General features: G+C 38.6%; 1 protein-coding gene across 1 annotated transcript; it reads left to right on the top strand.

Moving 5' to 3' along the window:
• The first annotated feature begins 717 nt into the window (after positions 1-717).
• LOC113567599 (NLR family CARD domain-containing protein 3-like) lies at positions 718-20,999 on the top strand. Its single transcript, XM_035526489.1, has 8 exons — positions 718-722; positions 1,097-1,151; positions 1,517-1,721; positions 2,835-4,620; positions 7,674-7,847; positions 16,174-16,347; positions 20,228-20,274; positions 20,452-20,999. Exons 1-8 carry the CDS (start codon positions 718-720, stop codon positions 20,997-20,999), a joined length of 2,994 nt encoding a protein of 997 aa, XP_035382382.1.
• The last annotated feature ends 1,386 nt before the right edge of the window (positions 21,000-22,385 follow it).

The following is a 22,385-nucleotide window of genomic DNA, read 5'->3' as shown; positions in this document are numbered from 1 at the left end:
GGGAATATTCAGGATAAATGAAACGTAGTGACGGATGTAATTACTCAACACTTCATCTTCATTAGGGTAAAGAGAGCAGAGTCTCCAGCACCCAGCTGTCTGTCTATGAAGAGTGACTGGTCCATAATGAACCCTCCTGTATTCAGTGCACCAGTGCCATCTGACATAAAGTGAGTGACACATTAAACACTGTGAGATTTCACTGAGTGTACCCCCTCCCCCCTCCATTCTAATATTACCACAATAATACCCCAGTAATCAATATTACTGCAGATCAGACTTATAAGAGGGTTTCGGCACAGGTGTGTTAGATTTAGGAGAAAAGGAGAAAGAAACCCAGCATCATATACCCCCACACACATATTCATATTCTTTCTTTAATCTCTCTCTTTCTCTACACCCCCCCCCCCCCCTCTCAGTTCTGTTGCCCTCTGTTCTGTGTGGATGGGGTAACTATAATTGGCTTTTCCAGTCATTTTCCAGCTAAATTTCTGTTGCACAATTCTGTTGTAACTAATATTTACAAGCAGTTTTTTGTTATTAACAAAGCAATTTGTATGAATATCCATAAAATAGAATAAAATTAAATTTTACTCTCATTGTAACTAAATTATTTAGTGTTCTAAATATATATATATATATATATATATATATATATATATATATATATATATATATATATATATATATATATATTGGTACTGTGGTCAGTGATAAATGGGGTAGAGGGAGGATAATGAACTGTGTCATCAGACCCCCATGTCAAAGATGGACTATAGTCTGTAGGAGTGAACTATAAAATATAAATTAGGTATTTAATAAAGTGTCCAGTGAGTGCCGGTACAAGGTGTTTTTTTAATAAAGTTTTCTGGTGAGGCACCATTCACATAAACATTACTCTAAATCACCAAAGTGAAAGCCAGGGGCAGGTTCTCTGTGTTTATTCTGCTCTACTGTCAGTATAACATTTGAGTTCAAGTCTGTTGGGTTATTCCATGTCTATCACATCATAATGTACACAACCATGAAGTTAACATGGATTCATGTCTATAAACTGTACACTTTCCATTAAAGGCATTGTTTTGTTTGTCTACAGTGCCCAAAAGAAGCCTGAAAATATTTATAAAGAAAAACTGGAGTCAGTATTCAAGGTCTGTGTGTGTGTGTGTGTGTGTGTGTGTGTGAGGGGGAGAAGAGTCTTATCATTAGAGTGAGTTTAGATCACATCATGATGAGACTCTGTGGTTTTACTGCTTCATGCTTTACTGGTTCATGCTTTACCTTTTTGTAATTAAGATGATAATGAACTATACCCAAACTTCACAAACTAGTGTTATAACTTTATGAAACTTTAATATACAGCTCAGTTAATGTGATGCTTATGTTCTTTTATAAACCATAATGTCTACATGACCACCCAATCCCACTCAGTGCTGTCCTCTGTTATGCTTAATGGATTATCCAGTGTTAAAATCATCTGTGTATAACACTAGTTTTACTGATACTGTTTATTCAGGAGCTGGAGGATAAAATCATCTCTCTGTTAAAGAATGAACTGAAGATATTTAAGAATCTACTGAGCCCAGATTACCCAGCATGCACTGAGAGACAGGTGGAGGATGAGGAGGATCAGTGCAGTGTCAGAGAGGGAGTGCTGAAGATCACACTGCACTTCTTGAGGAACATGAACCAGACAGACCTTGCCAACACACTAGAGACCAGTAAGAGCTCTGGGTCATGACATTATTACATTACTTCAGAAGGAGACTTTTGGTGAATCTCTGTTCAAAATAAGCAACTTAAATCAGTGGTGGCCTGTTCTCAAATTAACCCCCCTCAGTGTAGTCTGATCAGGTTCAGACTCAAGACAACTCTGTCCTATATTTATCACCATTGTCATGTGTTTGCAGAATGCTGAAGTTTGGAAGATACATTTTTATTCTTTAGAAATGAGATTAGATCGATGAGATTTTACCTAGCTAAGCATTGTGATATATAAGGTTTGATACACAGGGGTTTTTCTTTCCATTGTCTCTCAGATGTCCAGTCTACTAGTTGTAGATGTCCTCAGTCAGGTGATTGTTGCCAGTGTGGGTGTTGGAACTTCAGCTGGTTTAATGACGTCCTCCATGAACCCATGTGTTCTCCATTTTAAACTGCTGACCATTCAGTGTTACTGACAACCAGTGTGACATGGGCAGGGAGGGAGCGAGATGTGATCGAGTGTTTATTCTCCATTCAGTAAACACCACAACAGAGCACAGTGGTGAGCTGGGTAAAAAGCACTCAGAAAGGAAAGCAAACATGCTGGCACACTCGAAGTGTCTTAGGCAAGCAATGCAAAGCACTAGAGGAATGTACCTGTGGGCTTAAATAATAGAGAGAAACCAAGGAAACCAATTACGGCATTTAGCTGAGAAGTAAACAAGGAACAGGTGCTTGTGATTAATATTCACGTGATTGGGAATGGGGCAGGTGTGGTGTGTTTCAGGTGACTGGTAACAGGGCACCTACACTATGGGTTTGGCAGTGGATGTGTATCCAGCTGGGCTCTTGACACCATGAAACTTTCTCCTTGTGTTCTTTATTTCATTCAGTGTTACTGACAACAAAGATACTCAAAAATAACACTGTTATAATCCCGAAATCTAACACCTACAGTCCTTGCGTTTTCTAAGATAAGACCTGAACTTTCAGGCCCAATGTAAGGGGAATAATCAATCTACTGTATTTATAATTATATCTTTTCCTGCAATTCATGTAAAGGGCTCTTTTATGAATGGTCCTAAAAGAGATTAACATGTATGCTGTTGTCTTCCTCTTTTTTTTTTTAGAACTTGCCCCCGCTTGCCACAGAAAGCTCAAATCCATACTGAGGGAAAAATGTCAGAAAATTCATGAAGGAATCTCACAGCATGGAACCACAGCACTTCTGAATGAGATCTACACAGAGCTCTATATCACAGAGGGAGGGAATGGAGAGGTCAGTAATGAACATGAGGTGAGACAGCTCGAGACAGCATCCAGGAAACCCACAACACAGGAGGCACCCATCAAATGCAATGACATCTTTAGACCCTTACCAGGACAAGACAAAGCTATCAGAACTGTCCTGACTAAAGGAGTGGCTGGAATTGGTAAAACAGTCTCTGTGCAGAAGTTCATACTGGACTGGTCTGAAGGAAGAGCAAATCAAGATGTTCTCTTCATATTTCCACTTCCTTTTAGGGAGCTGAATTTGATGAAGAAGAAAAGGTTCAGTCTGGTGGAGCTTCTTTATTGCTTTTTTCCAGAAACATGCGAATTAAAACCAAAACATTATAAACACTACAAAATTCTGTTCATCCTTGATGGTCTGGATGAATGTCGACTTCCTCTAGATTTTCAGAACAATGAGAGATTGTGGGAAGTAACACAGTCGACCTCAATGGATGTGCTGCTGACAACCCTCATCAAGGGGGATCTGCTTCCCTCTGCTCTCCTTTGGATAACCTCTCGACCAGCAGCAGCCAGTCAGATCCCTCCTGAGTGTATTGACCAGGTAACGGAAGTAAGAGGATTCAGTGACCTTAAGAAAGAGGAGTACTTCAGGAAGAGGATCAGTGATGAGAGCCTGGCCAATAGACTCATCACACACATGAAGTCATCAAGAAGCCTCTACATCATGTGTCACATTCCAGTCTTCTGTTGGATTGGAGCCTCTGTTCTAGAGAGAATGTTGGGTGAAGCAGAAAGTGGAGAGATCCCCAAGACTCTGACTCAGATGTTCGCACACTTCCTGATCTTTCATATCAAACACAAGGGCCAAAAGTATGATCAACAAAGTGACACTTACCAAACTAGAAAGCTTGTTTTGGCACTGGGAAAACTGGCTTTCCAACAGCTGGAAAAAGGCAACCTGATATTCTATGAGGAAGACCTGAGAAACAGTGGCATTGATGTCAGAGAAATTTCAGTGTATTCAGGAATGTGCACTCAGATCTTCAGAGAGGAGTTTGAGCTACAGCTGGGGAAGGTGTTCAGCTTTGTACATCTGAGTGTTCAGGAGTTTCTGGCTGCTTTATATGTGTTTATTTCCTTCATCTCCACCAACACCAATGTGCTACAACAGGAACACCCTGGATTTTTCACTATTTTCAAAACCCCAATGTCTGTCTTCCTCAACAGTGCAGTGGACAAGGCCTTAGAGAGTCAAAATGGACATCTGGACCTTTTCCTCCGCTTCCTTCTGGGTCTCTCATTGGAGTCCAATCAGAGTCTCTTACTAAGCCTACTACTGAAACAGATGGGAAGAAGCTCTCATAGCAAAAAGGAAACAGTGAAGTACATCAAGGAAAAGATCAGGGAGAATTCCTCTCCAGAGAAATCCATCAATCTTTTCCACTGTCTGAATGAACTGAATGATCATTCTCTAGTGCAGGAAGTCCAAACATACCTGACCAGAGGAGGTAACAGTCATCTCCATGGAGCCAGACTCTCTCCTGCTCAGTGGTCAGCTCTGGTGTTTGTTTTGCTGAACTCAGAAGAGGAGCTGGATGAGTTTGACCTGAGGAAATATGAGCCATCAGAGGAATGTCTATTGAGACTGCTGCCAGTGCTCAAAGCATCCAGAAAAGCCATGTGAGTATTTTCATTTAGAGATTAACAGTGGATATAGTACTGGATGTTCTTAACTCAGAAGATTGAAAAGGAAAGTGAAATGAAATGGAGAGTGAGCTAGCACATTAAAGAGAGAGAGAAGGATAGAGGGAACCTACATTAAAGCACATCTGGGTGATTAAAGATTCCAACACCAGGTGCTTATGGTTTAATTTAGTTTCCTATAAAGTTGTGAACTGTCTCAAGTCAGATGATTCATTCCAGTAGAGTCCAGTTATTCATTAGCCTAAACATATTGATGATGCTTAAAGTACATTTGATGTAATGGGTACATTTGTACATTTGATGTAATGCCTGTGTTTTGAGAATGGTCCTAAATCTAAACAGTGGCCAACAGTGTTTATAGGTTACACTCTTGGTGAAACAGCCAGAGAAAATGTGCTGCAGTGTAACATACAAAAGTGTTCAAGTACCAAATATCAGTTCAGCTTTCTGGCCAACATTACAGTTAAACCACTACTGACCAATACAGAGAAAAGTGTACAGGGATGAGGATGACAAGTGTGTACACATACATTTTGCTCTGATGGAAGTTTATCACAGATTTTTATTAGAGCTGATTATGGTGAGTGTGCACATTAGAAAGGTATAGGTGTTAATATGGCTTCATCTGAAACACTTTATAAAGGTCTAGGTGTAAATATGGCTTAATCTGAAACACTTTTATTGTTTAAATACTTTACCAAGGCATTTTGTCATAGTCTAGTATAAACAGTTGTTGGTAAAGATGTTATTTTATGTTGGGTTAAATGATAGTTAGAGTCCTACACATTCAGCTCTGTGTGTTCAATGTAACATGCAGTGACGTTCATAACTCTCAAGAACTCAAGAACTGTCTGAACTGTGTCAATATAATTGTCCATTTTGTCAATGTATTCAAATCAATAGTTAGTGTAGTTAGAGAGGGGCGGGTCATAGTCCTCTTATAAGGAGTTGTGTAGTTAGAGAGGGGTGGGGCATAAGATCTCCTTATCAGCCGCTTTGTACATTGGGAACAGTAAGTTAAAAGCACTCTTGAAGAAAAGCAGCATCTAAACCATAAAACACAAACCTCAACTTCAGGTCTTACAGTACACCACATGGAACATCTGAACCATGCGATATGCAGCTCTGGAAAAAAAAAAAGAGAACACTCCAATTTTTTCTTAAATCAGCATCTCCACATGTACAGCAGCCATTCCATTCAAGTGTTTGTTGAATTCCTTAACAGACACACCTCATTCTACTTAATGAGATGCTGAATAGGTGATCACCTTAACAAAATCCTATTCTAACGAGCAACAGTATAAAAACCACTGCTGCTGTCATCACTATTCTCTTGTTATAGAACCAGCTGGATGGGAAAAGCAGTGCTAGGACTACCCAAAAAGTAAGTGTAGTCAAAATACAGTTACAGACCATGCTAAAAGAGTTGAAAAGAAAGGTTCAATTGTAGCTTTACTGGCTGAGGGATACAGTGAGTGTCAGTTTGCTTCTATATTGAAAATTTCAAAAACTACGGTTCATAAGAACAAGGTCAAGCAGCAAACACATATGACAACAGCTACAGACTGGCAGAGGTCGAAAATGACTCTCTACTGACCATGGCGATCACCACTTCATTCGAATGTCACTTACCAACCGTAAGATGATGTCAAGTGACCTACAAAAAGAATGGCATGCGGCAGCTGGGATGAATTGCACAGTGAGGATGGTTTGAAACAGGCTTCTGGAGGAAGCCCTGAAGTCGTGTAAGCTAGAAAAAAAGCCCTTATTCTATTAGAAGCAAAGAAGAGCCAGACTGAAGTTTGCGAAAGACCATAAGGATTAGACCGTAGAGGACTGGAGTAAGGTAATCTTCTCTGATGAGTTCAGTTTTCAGCTTTATCCTTGAGAGGCCTACAAGCCAGAGTGTCTCACTCCCACTGTGAAATTTGGTGCAGGATCGGTGATGATCTGGAGATGTTTCAGCAAGGCTGGAATCGGGCAGATTTGTTTTTGTGAAGGACAAATGAATCAAGCCACTTACAAAACTGCTGGAAAAAAACTTCCTTCTGCTCTGACAATGTTCCCCAACTCTGATGATTGTTTTTTTTTAACAGGACAATGCTCCATGTCACACAGCCAAGTCAATCAAAGTGTAGTTGAGGGACCACCAGATCAAGACTATCATGGCCAGCTCAATCTCCAGACCAAGAAGAAGAAGATCAAGATCAAGAAGAAGATGGATGGCCAAAGCCATCAAACAAAGCCGAGCTCCTGGAATGTCTGTGCTAGCATAAAGTTCCCCAACAGCATTTTGAAAGACTGGTGGAAAGCTGTGATTAAACATAAGGGTTATTCCACAAAATATAGATTTCTTGCCTCATCCTAAATTGAAATATTAGTACTGTGTTGTTTATAAATGAATATGAGCTTGTTTTCTTTGCATTATTTGTGGTCTGAAATTTCTGTAACTGTTTTGTTATTTTGACCATTAGTCATTTTCATTAAAAATAAAATGCTCTAAAATACAATATTTCTATCTGGAATTTGGAAGAAATGTTGCCAGTAGTTTATAGAATAAAACAAAACTGCTCAGCCTGGTCAAACACATACCCATCAATTGTAAAACTAGAGAAACTGATAATTTTGTAGTGGTCTCTTATTTTTTTACGGAACTGTATACAAGTCAACTGACAGTATTGTGTTTAGACACATACCATGTTTGTTAAAAGTCTTATATGTAGGTTATGGTATTAGGGGCATGATACTCTGATTATGGAAATTCCCATTTATTGATTTCTGAACCAATTATCCATTATTTGTACATGTCTTAGGTTGCTTATTTATGATATTTGTCAGATGTCTTTGTCCCTTTTGAGTCAGATAGAGACTCAGAAGTGTTAAAACAGTATGTTTGCACAATTAAAAAACTAAAAATTTCTCAGTGTGCTCCAGACCTTCTTATTCTTTTTGTTCAGCATTTCAGATCTAGTAATTCAGCATCCTCTGACTGAACTGCATTATTTACTGTTTTTACTCTTCCTTTGCAGATTATCTGACTGTGGTCTCACTGAAGAGTCTTGTAAATCTCTCACATCAGTTCTACAAACAGAAAACTCTTCGCTGAGAGAGCTGGAGATTAATGACAATGACCTGCAGGATTCAGGAGTGGAGCAGCTCTGTGCTGGACTGAAGAGTTCACACTGTAAACTGGAGATTCTCAGGTGAGCTTTCTGTGACTTTATTTTTGAATGTAAACAGTAAGGTGTAGTGACACTACAGAACAATTTTTATAAGGTCAGTGTATAAAATAACCCCATTATAGTGCAGTATTTAAAGAAAACACTGTTAAACAAGGCAAGGCAATATAATTTCATTTCATTTCATTGTTTTATGAAGTTCTCTTCTTAAAACATTTGCAAATATTTTCTAGTGAAACTAGATGTGTTTCGGTAAATGAGCACACTGCGAAAACAGAGATAAATGTGATGTATGAGCAGATTTTCAACACCTGGAAAAGAAATATAACATTGTAAAGAGGTGACACAGATGAGGCCTTGTCCACATGTTCAAGTGTATTTATTATAATGCTGCTTCCTCTATGAGCTTTGGCATTTTGTCCACATGCTGCATTTTTGGTAACCTGAGCACAAAGATTTTGCAAAATGTCTTTCGGTATGAAAATATTCAGAAGCTTCAACAGTGTTGTAACATCAAGAGTGTGTACTGTTATTTACTTTAATTACAAGAGGTGATTTTGTGCAATGGTGGGGATAGTCAAAATAGTGCTGGGTGAATGTTGCTAATGGGCTTTATGTTTACACATAAATGTAGTTACCCTTACACTATGTTTAAGAAGAAAGATATTAGAATGCCCTAGAATTAATGTGTTCTCCCACTCTCTTACTGGAAAATCAAATCTCAAAATGTTGCTATGGTGATCAGGTTTAGTACTTTAGAGAGGTATTTGCAAGAGCACCCCCAAGAACTTGTCAGGTTGGCCATGGCCACCATGCTACAATTACTGCCCCCCAACTGACAGTGTTTCCCTCAGGATAAGAATTGAGTTGTAGTGGTGATCGATGCAGTGTGTGGCTGATGTACATGTAGAAACCCATACAGTTTATAGGGGGAGAGTGTAACCAGGTTATTTTCTGTAGCTATAATTTACAGATATCCCTAGATGCCTAACATTCAGACTATCAGTTAGCCATAAAATTTACAAATGGTCCCTAAACACCACCTGCTGCTAGACACTAGGTAGGTGACTGTATATAGAGAAGACTCCCATTCAGTTACTGCAGCACAGTAGTAGTATCTAATTGCAGAACCACAATACCACATTTTCAGACCAGTTCTATCAGGGCATTACAAATGTGCCTCTAGTGGTTAACTTTAGAATTGCAGTCACTATTTTTTATGAGGGAATATTAATATTAAAATATAAAACCAATACTATATACAGTACATAATGCTGTTTTCAAGGGCAAGGTGGGGGGTGATAGTTTTGTATGAGGAGGAAATTCTAGCATATGTTTGTGTGGTTTATGTAACAGAAAGAGAATACTAAGGATGTGAAATGGGTATTGTAGTTTATTAGCTTGCTGGTATATATCAGTTGTTACCACCCTGTCTAGGCTGGGAGGACGTAACATGGGGTTTTGAGTAGTACAACAGTAGAAATGAGTAATGGAATGAATAACCAGACACAGTTGGCAGCAAAGACCTAGTATATTTACAAGTTTTTGGTGTTTAAAGTTAATAAACTGGTGCAATCGCATCAGGAGTGACCAAGGCCAACGCAACAAACAAAAGCACACTAGAAACAAAATGACGACTGACTAAGCTAACAAAAAGAAACTTACAATGACTACACTGTTAGAACAAAGATAAACCCACAACCAAACAAAATGGCACCAGTGTGAAAATATATACAGGACAATATACATACAAGATACAAGAAACATATATTATCCAGCAATCAACCAAAGGGGCAAAATAAACCATAAATAAAGGGGCAAATACAAAGTCATACACAAAGTCTAGCAAATACAAACTCAAAATGTAGCAACAAGTCAAAACCCACAACCACAAACTCTTCTCCAATGAGCCCTCAGCTAAATCCTTTGTCTCTTTCTCTTCCTGTTATTTTGTTCCTCTGCTCACTGGAAAACCTGGTGTGGATCAGGATGGGGACACCAGAGAGGAAGAGGCAAAATCTGGAACACAAAATGCAGATATACAGGCGGACATAACACAGTTTTGATCGATTTTACTGGTCCTTATTCAGACATTCTTAAAAATAGATAGTACTTCAGGGGTTCTTTATTAAAAGAAATCATTTCATACTTAAATAGATCTTTACATGGTTCTTCAGACTGATATAATTTACAGATGTTCCCCAAAAGGCCTTGCATGAAAACTATCAGTAGTTGAAACAATTTACAGATGATCCCTAAACACCTCACCTGCTGGTAGACACTAGCTAGGTGGCTGCGTACAGAGAAGACTCTTGTTCCCAAGACTCTTATTACTAAGACAGGTGTGTGGCCAAAAGCATGATAGTTTGAACAGAGCAAAATGAGGTGTTCTAATGTAAGACTTTCATCTCATGTATGGAAAACACCAGTCATTCTAATCTCTCTTAAATACGAGGGAGAAAGCAAGAAACAAACAAGACAACGGTGCAGGCAATGAGCAATCAGGAGACTGGGAGCAGAGAAGAAGCTCTGTCTGTCTGTCCCTTTCTTGTAAAGCTAATGTTAGCTTCCTTAAATCTGAGGAACTGGCTAGGACATAAAATACCCACGATTGTTTTTTCCAGTTAATATAGCAAGACAGAAAAAGACCAGGATGAAGAGAGAGGTTAATGCTATTGCCATGGACAGCAGGACAGAGAAAGGACAGGAGAACATGATGGTAAATGTGTCCAGGAAGAGGACATGGAAGGAAGGGAGCACAGCAGAGAGAGTCAGTATACACTAACAGTTAAAAGGATTTATTGCTTGATTTGATTGATTGATTTGACAGCTGTCAATCGTCCACCCCACACACACACACACACACACACACCACCCGACCCCCCCCAGCAGATTTATTATATAACGAATATACATAATATTAGATTATTATTATTATTATTATTATTATTATTATTATTATATATGACACGATGTGACAATTCTATATGAAAATAAAATAAAACACAATGAGGGATCCTCAAAATAGTTTTATTGACTTTAAAAAAATTCTTTAATTGAGAAATAATCAAGTGATTAAAGTAAATAAAAGTTACGAGTCTTAAACGATTATGTAGAACCCGGTCTTTAATGTCCACTCTGCTGTCGGTCATGTACTGATACTCAAACACGTGTATGGCTCTCGGTTGTCTCTCTCTCGCTCACTTACCCACTCACCCCCTTCCCATTGGCTGATTCTCTAAGAAGTCACACTTCCTCCCAAGTCCTTCCCCCTAGCACACAGGAATACACTTTCTGTCAAAAATTGATATAAGGTGTCCATCCCCCCAAAAACCAAACTCCTCTGAGGGTCAGAAATACACTCGGCCAGAAAGTTCCAATTTTGCCGCTTTTTTTTCCCTTCCCATCTTATATAAAAAGGGGGTTGGGGGCATGGACTCGATGAAACATTACAGGTTGAAACAATGAGCCCAGAAACAGGTCTGATATTCTATACTCCTACGATGAACTCATATTACGAAGAAGCAGCTCTTACAGGTGTGAATGATAGTGAGAGCGAACCCTCTGAAACAAGCTTTTGTGAAAACGTTAATAACAACGAAACCAATGTGTGCATCAACGCAACGGTGCTGGCGGTCGTTCGAGCTGGGAATCTAATGTATAGAATTATTGATGAAGATATGAGAGAAAACTGTTGTGCTACTGACCATCCTAGTCAGCATCTACACATGTGCCTGTACGATCTGGATGAATACTATTTCAGCCTCAACGTGCCTAAACTAATAAAAAAAAAAAACTGTTCAAGCTGTGGTTCACCCACACTCTGTCCAGAGCTTTGAAGCTGTGCAGCATTCAGATACATACATCCTCTAGCAAGATTCAGACTATCACTGAGGTAGTGGTAACCGACCTGCAGGAGGAACAGAACATCAAATCAGCTCTCAAAGAGTTCATAGAAAAAATTGATAGCATGTGTGGGGAGCAGGTACATGAATACTACTGGACTGCTGGAATCTCCATGAAAACCTGAACCCTGGTGATCAGGTCATATGGGAAACCTCATCGACAACCGCTCCGGAAAAGCTGATGTATGTAGTATGTGAGTCTAGCAATCAGTGAAGTTCTCTTATCAGAAGCCAATAATACATGTTCTCGTTTATATATATATATATATATATATATATATATGTATGTGTGTGTGTGTGTGTGTGTGTGTGTGTGTGTGTGTTCTATCTCATATGTTTGAAAACCCTGATGAATGTAAAAACGGGCATCTAATATGTATATTCACCTATGTAATAGGTGTATGTGTTTTGAAACTAAGTAATAATGAAAAGGATGATGTATATAAGACGATAGAGGGTTAGACGTGCTCTAGAATGGATTACCTTGTATCAACTCATTCAGTATATGAGCTGTTTTAGCATCTTTTGTCCTTATATCCACTGACAAAAAATAACAAAAAAATAAAATGATAAATAAAATACATAAAATAAAAATGTATAAAAGTTCACAAATAAGAAATAACCTTGATCAGCAATTCTCTCCACAGATTCAAGGAACTCGTGAACGTCTGAACCTACGGAAATACACAGAATAGAATTATAGACCATGAGCAGAAAAGATCATCACGATGGTATTCTTTATACTAAAACACATTGATGTTACATCATTTAATGCTTAATTTAAGTAAATAGAATCACCTACTTTAAATTTAAAGTTTTCTATATAGCTAGCCATGAGAATAAGAATAGCCGTTGATCAAAAGAGTTTCAGTCGATCAAAATGTTTCTTTAAAACACAATGGTCATATTACATAATGATCACTAATCATTAGAATAAAGACAATATCCTTTCCTAGCTAGTTCATAAAAAGAATAGTTGCAATAGCTTGTACATAATACGTAATGCTTGTTTGATAAAATACAAGTAAGCTACGCAATCATTAGAGATATCCAATTGGCTAATTCATAAAATACCTTCGTGAAAGAACATTACTATTTTCCCCCTAGTTTAGCTATGTTGCAGTGAAAAAAAGATGACTGACCAATGTATTCATTTTCTAATATGATTAATAATTTTCAGATCAAGAAGGAAACTTCATGATGTTTTGTGAAAAGTTTGCTTATTGCCCTGTTTGAGTACATATGGCACAACATGAGATGTGAGGAGGAGAGAGAGAGAGAGAGAGAGAGAGAGAGAGAGAGAGAGAGAGAGAGAGAGAGAGAGAGAGAGAGAGAGAGAGAGAGAGAGAGAGAGAGAGAGTGTGTCAATGACCCCTGACTGGAGAGTGTGTCAGAGAGGATACTGAACAGACAGAGAAAGAGGAGAAAGACTGGTGTAGTATGAGACTGAAAACTTTAATTTTCTTTAATTTCGTTAATATTTCTCAATTAAAGAAACCTCTTTTTGTCTGGTTGGGTAGAAAGAAAAAAGGCGACAAAATTGGAACTTTTTTGGTGTGATGGGACACCTTATATACATTTTTGACAGAACGTGTATTCCTGTATGGTAGGGGGAAGGACTTGGGAGGAGGTGTGACTTCTTAGAGAATCAACCAGTGGGGGGGAGGGGGGGAGTGAGTGGGTGAGTGAGAGAGAGAGAGACACAAGTCAGTATCAGTACATGACCGGCAGCGGAGCAGAGCAAACATTAAAGACCGGGTGGTACATATTCATTTAAGACTCATAAATTTTATTTACTTTAATCACTTGATTATTTCTCAATTAAAGATTTATTTTTAAAGTCAATAAAACTATTCTGAGGCTCCCTCATTGTTTTATTTAATTTTCATATAATATTGTTACATCATATCATATATCATATCATATAATAATAATAATAATAATAATAATAATAATAATAATAATAATATATTATATATATTAATTATATAATAAATATGTTGGGGGGTTGGGTGGTGTGTATGGGGTGATGATTGACAGCTGTCAAATCAATCAATCAAATCAAGCAATACATCATTTTGACTGTTAGTGTATACTATTTCTTTCTCTCACAGCAGACAGAGGAGCTGTGTCCACTCTCACTGTAGCCCCACAGGTCTGCCGTAGTGTCGGCTGTGTCCACTCTCACTGTAGCCCCACAGGTCTGCTGTAGTGTCGGCTGTGTCCACTCTCACTGTAGCCCCACAGGTCTGCCGTAGTGTCGGCTGTGTCCACTCTCACTGTAGCCCCACAGGTCTGCCGTAGTGTCGGCTGTGTCCACTCTCACTGTAGCCCCACAGCTCTGCCGTAGTGTCGGCTGTGTCCACTCTCACTGTAGCCCCACAGGTCTGCCGTAGTGTCGGCTGTGTCCACTCTCACTGTAGCCCCACAGGTCTGCCATAGTGTCGGCTGTGTCCACTCTCACTGTAGCCCCACAGGTCTGCCGTAGTGTCGGCTGTGTCCACTCTCACTGTAGCCCCACAGCTCTGCTGTAGTGTCGGCTGTGTCCACTCTCACTGTAGCCCCACAGGTCTGCTGTAGTGTCGGCTGTGTCCACTCTCACTGTAGCCCCACAGCTCTGCTGTAGTGTCGGCTGTGTCCACTCTCACTGTAGACTATCGTTGCATCCATAATTCTTTGTTTGATTCCACAGAATTCAGATACTCCTAGACTTATAACCACTTGTAGAAATTTTGGCCACCTATAGTCTCGAAATACAACCTTTTTCAAGGCTATGATTCAAAGAATGGAAGATACTTGTAAATGATATAAAATGCTGGACAGAAATGAAACCTTTCTCAGCTACTAATTAATATTTATGTTTATGTTTAAGCATTGCACACACTTGATTAATTGATGAGTCATTCAAATTGTAATTTGATGGTTTAATTAATGATTCCCTGGCTGATCTCAAGTGAATATCATAATCTGATAAGGAATTATACAGTTTATAATTATTATACACTATATTAGTGATTTTACCATTGATTAATTTGTGTACCCTAAAGTTCCTTTGTGCTGTAAAGCCTTTTTAGTGTGTTCACTGCTCTCATCTATCTCCCCACTAATTATGTTCTGCAGGGCCCACTGGACATTTGGTGCTAAAATTCTTTGCCAACCAGCAATCCAGACCTCATACTGTTTAGTTCAGGACCAATATAACTACTGTTTATACACAGTAAACCAGACCTCATACTGTTTAGTTCAGGACCAATATAACTACTGTTTATACACAGTAAACCAGACCTCATACTGTTTAGTTCAGGACCAATATAACTACTGTTTATACACAGTAATCCAGACCTCATACTGTTTAGTTCAGGACCAATATAACTACTGTTTATACACAGTAAACCAGACCTCATACTGTTTAGTTCAGGAACAATATAACTACTGTTTATACACAGTAAACCAGACCTCATACTGTTTAGTTCAGGACCAATATAACTACTTTTTATACACAGTAAACCAGACCTCATACTGTTTAGTTCAGGACTAATATAACTACTGTTTATACACAGTAAACCAGACCTCATACTGTTTAGTTCAGGGCCAATATAACTGCTGTTTATACACAGTAATCCAGACCTCATACTGTTTAGTTCAGGACCAATATAACTACTGTTTATACACAGTAAACCAGACCTCATACTGTTTAGTTCAGGGCCAATATAACTACTGTTTATACACAGTAAACCAGACCTCACACTGTTTAGTTCAGGACCAATATAACTACTGTTTATACACAGTAAACCAGACCTCATACTGTTTAGTTCAGGACCAATATGACTAAGGTTTGAAATGTTATTTATTATTCAGATTTACACAAGTATGTATTATTTATTGCTTATAATGTTTGACTTCAATTGAAACTTAAAGATAAAGTTGGTTGTTGTTCAGTTTCTGATCTGTTACCTCATTTCTGTTTCTAAAATTAAATTGATAATTTAAGCAGTGGATCATATAAAAAATCACTTTTTTAGTGCCTGTACTGACACATTTATCTAGTATGTCCAAGCTCAGAGCTAAGCAGGTTAGGTTTATTAAGTTTATTATTGTGGAGGGGTGTTTGCTGGTGTAGAATCCTGGGTGAGGAATGGATATGAGACTTCACCATGTCAGTAGTTTATTATAAATGTACACCAGACCTCCATATGAGACCTCACCATGTCAGTAGTTTATTATAAATGTACACCAGACCTCCATACGAGACCTCACCATGTCAGTAGTTTATTATAAATGTACACCAGACCTCCATACGAGACCTCACCATGTCAGTAGTTTATTATAAAGCACAGGGTGAAGCCTCCACTACAGTTCCAGCCTCTCTAGCTACCCCATGCAAGCTGGTCTGGAAATGCGTCTCACTCTCTGTCTCTCTCCGTCTGTCTTCCTCCTTTCTGCAGACTGTCTGGTTGTTTGGTCACAGAGGAAGGTTGTTCTTCTCTGGCTTCAGCTCTGAGGTCAAACCCCTCACACCTGAAGGAACTGGATCTGACCTACAACCACCCAGGAGAGTCAGGAGTGAAGCTGCTCTCTGCTAGACTGGAGGATCCCCACTGCAGACTGGACACACTCAGGTATGTAGAAATCCCCTGTCCTCGATCTGATACTCAACTGTGTGTTCTCAAATACAACCTGCTCTCACACACAGTGGAGCAGGAACATTATTATTATTATTATTATTATTATTATTATTATTATTATTATTATTATTATTGCCATTATCATTTGTATGTGTGTGTGTGTGTGTGTGTGTGTGTGTGTGTGTGTGTGTGTGTGTGTGTGTGTGTGTATGTGTGTGTGTGTGAGGGAGAGAGAGAGGAAGAAAGAGGAAGATTGAGGGAGAATGATTGAATAGGGGCAGTACTATTATGTGTCTGTATGTTGTAAGGGTCAGTAATTTGTGTACTGTCCCTTTCAGTTGCGTCTATGTGGAATGCGTGTACACATACACATATAAAGAGGGTTTTTGTTTTGTGCTGTACAGAAACTACTGGACCTACCTCTTCTTTTGTGCTTGTTTTCATTTCTTGAAGTAACGCGTTTGAGAGCTTTGGATGTTCTCTACAGTTCATGCATGAACAGTCAAGAAGATTTAAAGAACAGGCCTGTGTTATGTAGTGGAAAAAACCAGCAAGATTATTACAAAACTGAGTTGAGCCTGACTCTCCTCCACATGCTTCACAGGTCTTTTCCTTCTAGTTCTGAAGCTCTCTGCTAATCTGGTTTGGAGAACAAGTTAAATTGGATTAACTCCAAAGCCTTACAGTGTGGTTGTGTGACCGCGATCAAGGGATTAGCGATTCACAGTCAAGTCATCCGAGCATTAAATTCGATTTTATGGTATTCCTCTGCTCACCTCAATCCAACGCTCCCTAAGCAAAGATAAACAGACTTGCATATTGTTTTGAAGAGCTTAGATGAAGACGCACACTTTTATTACATTTAAAAGTCCAAAATACAGTTTACTTGATTAAACTAGTTTACTTGCATAATAAGATTAAACACAATTGGTAATATCTTTAAATGGCTTAATAAGCATTGTGCAAAATACTTCTTCGGTTTAATGTTACTCAGAAGTTTATTAAACTATAGCGCTTGACTGCCAGCTAAAACGGGGGTCATCACTAGTGAACTGTTGCAAATGTGCAGGGCATGGGATGCCAATTGAGTGGTGGCCCTTGGCTATCACCAGATCAAGTTTGAAAAGATTATAGTGCACCAGTTTTGAATAAATCTATATTGAAGTCCTTATATGTACTTGTCATGATGATTAAATGCCCATTACATTTAATTCAGAGAAAGTATGGTTACATATTTAACATGATGCAAAAACAGCTCCACTATCACATGTGAATAGGAACCCTTGAAGTTTGGACAAATTTCAGTGTACCTTTTTTTTTCCTTTAATCCGTATGAAATTCATACTATTTTTAGACAAATTCATGTACTCATTTAATTTAGGCTGATTTTGCATATCCATTTAACAGTAAGTTCCCTTAATGCCAAGATATTTCCACTACCACATAAGAGTAGTGTAGCTTGTCTATTAGCCAAGCAAGTTTGGACAGATTTCACTGTACCATTTTTTTTCATAAATCTATATTAAATCATACTACCTTTACGAGAATTCATGTAGTCATGAACGTAGTTTTTTTCATGTAGTTTGTGGGTATCTATTTCTCTGAAATTTCCAATAATGCCAAGACAGTTCCATGACTACATAAGAGTAGGAACCCTTGACTATCACCAGTGTGAGTTTGGCCACATTTCACCTCAACATTTCTTCATAAGACCATTTTAAAATTTTACTAGCTTTAGGCGAATTAAAATACTAATTTCATAGAAGCTGATATCTCAATGCAAAACTATCGGCATTGATGTATTGTTCCAATCATTGTTTCTATAGTAGGATTAATTGGCCAGGTATGTTTGGACATACAAAACACATTCAGTACCATTAGTGGACTAAGGACTGTAATTTGCCAATGTAAAACCTTGTTTTTTCCATCCTTGAAAAGTGTATGGTGGTTCTCATCTTTCCTGTAGATGGGTTCCATCCTTGTTAGGTGTAGCTTGCCTTCACCTTTAAAATGACTAGGGTGGCATCTTTTTTATCCTTGTAAGGTAGCGCCTGCATACATCCATGTTTTAAAGTAGGAGGTGGTGCTATTTCTGCACAATACATGAAATCATGTCTGAACATACAATAAAACTGAATAAGGTAAAAGGGTTTGTGCCCTAGACATCCCTAGCAGGCCCAGCCTAATTTTATAAAACACCCTACAATTTGTATTGTAAACAATGGCATTAGAAAAGTGGTGGTTAAACAGATATTTAGATTTTAAAATTGGTTCATGACAAAATTGTCCAGTAGAATCTGTCCAAACTTGCACTACTGATAGCCAAGGGTTACCATTCTTTGGGAGTAGTGGAACAGTTTTGGCATTATGGGAAAACTCTGAGAAACAGCTAACCAAAATCAGCCTATAAGATATGAATATATTAATTTGCACAATGATAGTATGACCAATATGGATATGAATATATAGTACAGTGGAATCTGGTCATAATTGAACTGGCGATAACCAAGGGCTCCTACTCTTATGTGGTAGTGGAATTGTTTTGGCATTATGGGAAAAATATTTAGAATGAAATATCCATACTGTCTCTTAGCTCTATTATTATATTGGCTTTGTAATCTGGCTTTTAATCTAGAATGTGACTAAACTTGCACTGGTGATAGTAAAAGGCTCCTACATTTATGAGGTAGTGGAATTGTTTTAACATTATGGGAAAATCTAGAGAAATAGTTAAAATCAACCTAAATGAAATGAGCATTTTTAATTCCCCTAAAGGTAGTATGACTGTAAAATGGATTTATGAAGAAATGGCACAATGAAATGTGGCCAAACTTGCACTGGTGATAGTCAAGGGTTCCTACTCTTATGTAGTCATGGAACTGTTTTGGCATGTCTGGAAATGTCTGAGAAATGGATAGGCAAATTCAGCCTAAATGAAAGAAATAAATTTGCCTAAAGGTAGTTTGATTTTAATATTGGTTTATGATGAAATTGTACAGTGAAATCTGTCTACATTACTGATGGTCAAGGTCTCCTACTGACATGTGGCAGTGGAACTATTTTTGCATTATGTTAAAATTCAGAAAAATATGTAACCATACTTTCTCTGAATTAAATGTAAGGGGCATCATTACAATGGGCAATATTACAAATATAAGTACTCCAATATAGATTTATTAAAAACTGGTGCAGTAGAAGCTTTTCTAACTTGATCTGGTGATAGCCAAGGGCCACCACTCAATTGGCAGTGGAATTGCACTGCACATTTGCAGGATTTCACTAGTGATGTCCCCTGTTTTAGCTGGCAGTCCAGCTCTACACTAAACTTCTCAGAAATATTATATACAAACAGCATTTTGCACATTTGCTTATTAAGCTGTTTAAATATAATAGCAATTGTGGTTTAATCCAACTGTGAAAGAAAACTGTATTTTGTACTTTTAAAGTGAATGGAAAAATGGGAAGCTTATATAACAAAAATTTATAACAGATTATATATAACAAAAACACAAGCAATGATAATAACAAATAACTAAGACAGGAGATGACAATGAAACCACTTGGAAAAATGAACAATGACCAGCAAAGCAAACAGGGAACAAAACAGGGTAGTAATAAATACTAACAAATACTAATAAGACACAGGTGCTACAAATGAAGGGTGGAGAAAATGAAACTGGGAAGAAAAACAAATCCACGAGACCGAAAACCACGACAATAAGGATGCCAAGAGGAGCAAACTAGAGGAAGTACTATTACACATATAATAGAATATATAACATATAGATCATATTGTGTGTGTGTGTGTGTGTGTGTGTGTGTGTGTGTGTGTGTGTGTGTGTGTGTGTGTGTGTGTGTGTGTGTGTTTGTTAAGGGTGGAACATGCAGGGAAGTTCAGAATCACACCAGGCCTAAGAAAATGTAAGCAGAAAATGTACACACACACACACACACACACACACACACACACACACACACACACACACACACACACACAGAGTCATCCATTGAGATTGCATCCTCTCCACCAGTAAAAAATACGTATAGTGTGGAAACACCTGTGGAAACCTCTCCTCTAATGTCTCTTCTTGTGTGCAGATGTGTGTGATCTCACACTGGACCCAAACACAGCACACACACGTCTCGCTCTGTCTGAGGAGAACAGAAAGGTGACGTGTGTGGAGGAGCATCAGCAGCAGCCGTATGCTGATCATCCAGAGAGATTTGATGAGTGTGCGCAGGTTCTGTGTAGAGAGAGTCTGACTGGACGCTGTTACTGGGAGGTTGAGTGGAGGGTGGGGGCTGATATATCAGTGACATATAAAGACATCAGCAGGAAAGGACTCAGTGGTAACTGTGGGTTTGGATACAACGTAAAGTCCTGGAGTCTGTACTGCTTTAATAAAAGTTACTTTGTCAGACACAATAATAAGTTCACTGCCATCTCTGCCCCTCCCTCCAGCTCTAACAGAGTAGGAGTGTATCTGGACTGGGCTGCAGGCACTCTGTCCTTCTACAGCATCTCCTCTCACACACACACACTCACACATTTGCACACATTCCACTCCACATTCACTGAGCCCCTCTATGCAGGGTTTAGGCTTTGCTATTCTGACTCCTCAGTATGTTTTTGTGAGCTAGAATAGGTTCCTGTGACCTGTTTGCAGGTGACAGATTTACATTTGCAGCATTTAGTTGACACTTTTATCCAAAGCAACTTACAATTATGACTGAACACAAATCAAGTTTAAAGGACCTTGCTTAGGTGCCCAACACTGGCAACTTGGCAGTGGTGGGGCTTGAACCAGCAACTTTCCAATTACTAGTCATGTACCTTAACCACAGAGAGAGAATGTCACTTAGTGAATTTTATAATGAGAAACTTGCATCTGCCTCTCTAACACCTGACACAGGAACCCCCCTCCAATGAATTGAATTAATTTCTGAAAAATGTCTCACACACACTCAAATTTCATTTTTCTTTTCTGTCTCTATATGTGATTGTCTTTCACACAGACAAAATATTTTTGCTGTCTCAGTCGGATAATAGTGTAGTGAGTTATCATTCTGATAAGTGTAATCTGCTTCATTTTTCTATCTTCTCTGTCTCTCCAGTTCTCTTCTAGCACACAGATTGTTTTATTGTGTTTCTTATGTTTGCTTCAAAAAACGTTAGGAAGCATTTTTTTGTCCGTCTCTTCCTCAGCCTCCTAACGGGACCCCCAAAAAAGACACATCACCACAAAAAAGAGAAAACATCACCATTCTTAAGCCCTTACACTGGCTACCAGTTTACTACAGAGCTGAGGTCAAAGTATTATTACTGGTCTATCATTGGTTTAATGGTGTAGGACCATCTATCTGACATGCTGCAGTTACGAGCAGAACTCTCAGATCATTAGGAACTTTTCAGTGCTGCCCATGGTCAAATCTAAGAATGGAGAGGCAGTGTTTATCCATTATGAGAGAGAGGTAGCGTTTAGCTATTATACTATTTGTTAGATATTAGAAGAGCCCCAACACTTGACGTTTTAAGTCAAAAACAAAAATGTCTTTATTTGGCCAGGCTTTCAGCTCAGGTTAAACATCAGATCCTGTGACTTGTGACATGACAAGGTGTCTGATGTAAAGAATCAGACACAGGTGCGTGTCCCGGAACGGAAACACAGCAAGTGATTTGTAAACATGCTATGTACACAACAGCCATGACCAGTGGTTTAGATGTTTAACAGACCAACACCAACACACTAATGAGGTGGGTAACAAGGGGCAGGTGTAACACAGGACAAGACTAATAAAGAAGGTGTGGCTACAAACAAGGGGAACATCAACAACAGCACATGGGGTAACCGCAAATACGGCAACACAATAACTAGTACATGAATAAACAGCAAACGAAAACAGTGACACTGTAACACTAGTACATGCTGTATCATGCAATCTAGAGCTATGTGGGGTGCGCCATGACAATGTGATTTTATGCACTTTATTATTTATATTTTTCATAAAGTATGTTTATTTTAATTCAGGTT

The sequence above is a fragment of the Electrophorus electricus genome, chromosome 5 (genome assembly GCF_013358815.1).
Source record: "Electrophorus electricus isolate fEleEle1 chromosome 5, fEleEle1.pri, whole genome shotgun sequence".
NCBI lineage: Eukaryota > Metazoa > Chordata > Actinopteri > Gymnotiformes > Gymnotidae > Electrophorus > Electrophorus electricus.
Note: the sequence above shows the minus strand (reverse complement) of the source record. Positions and strands in the feature narration are given on the sequence as shown.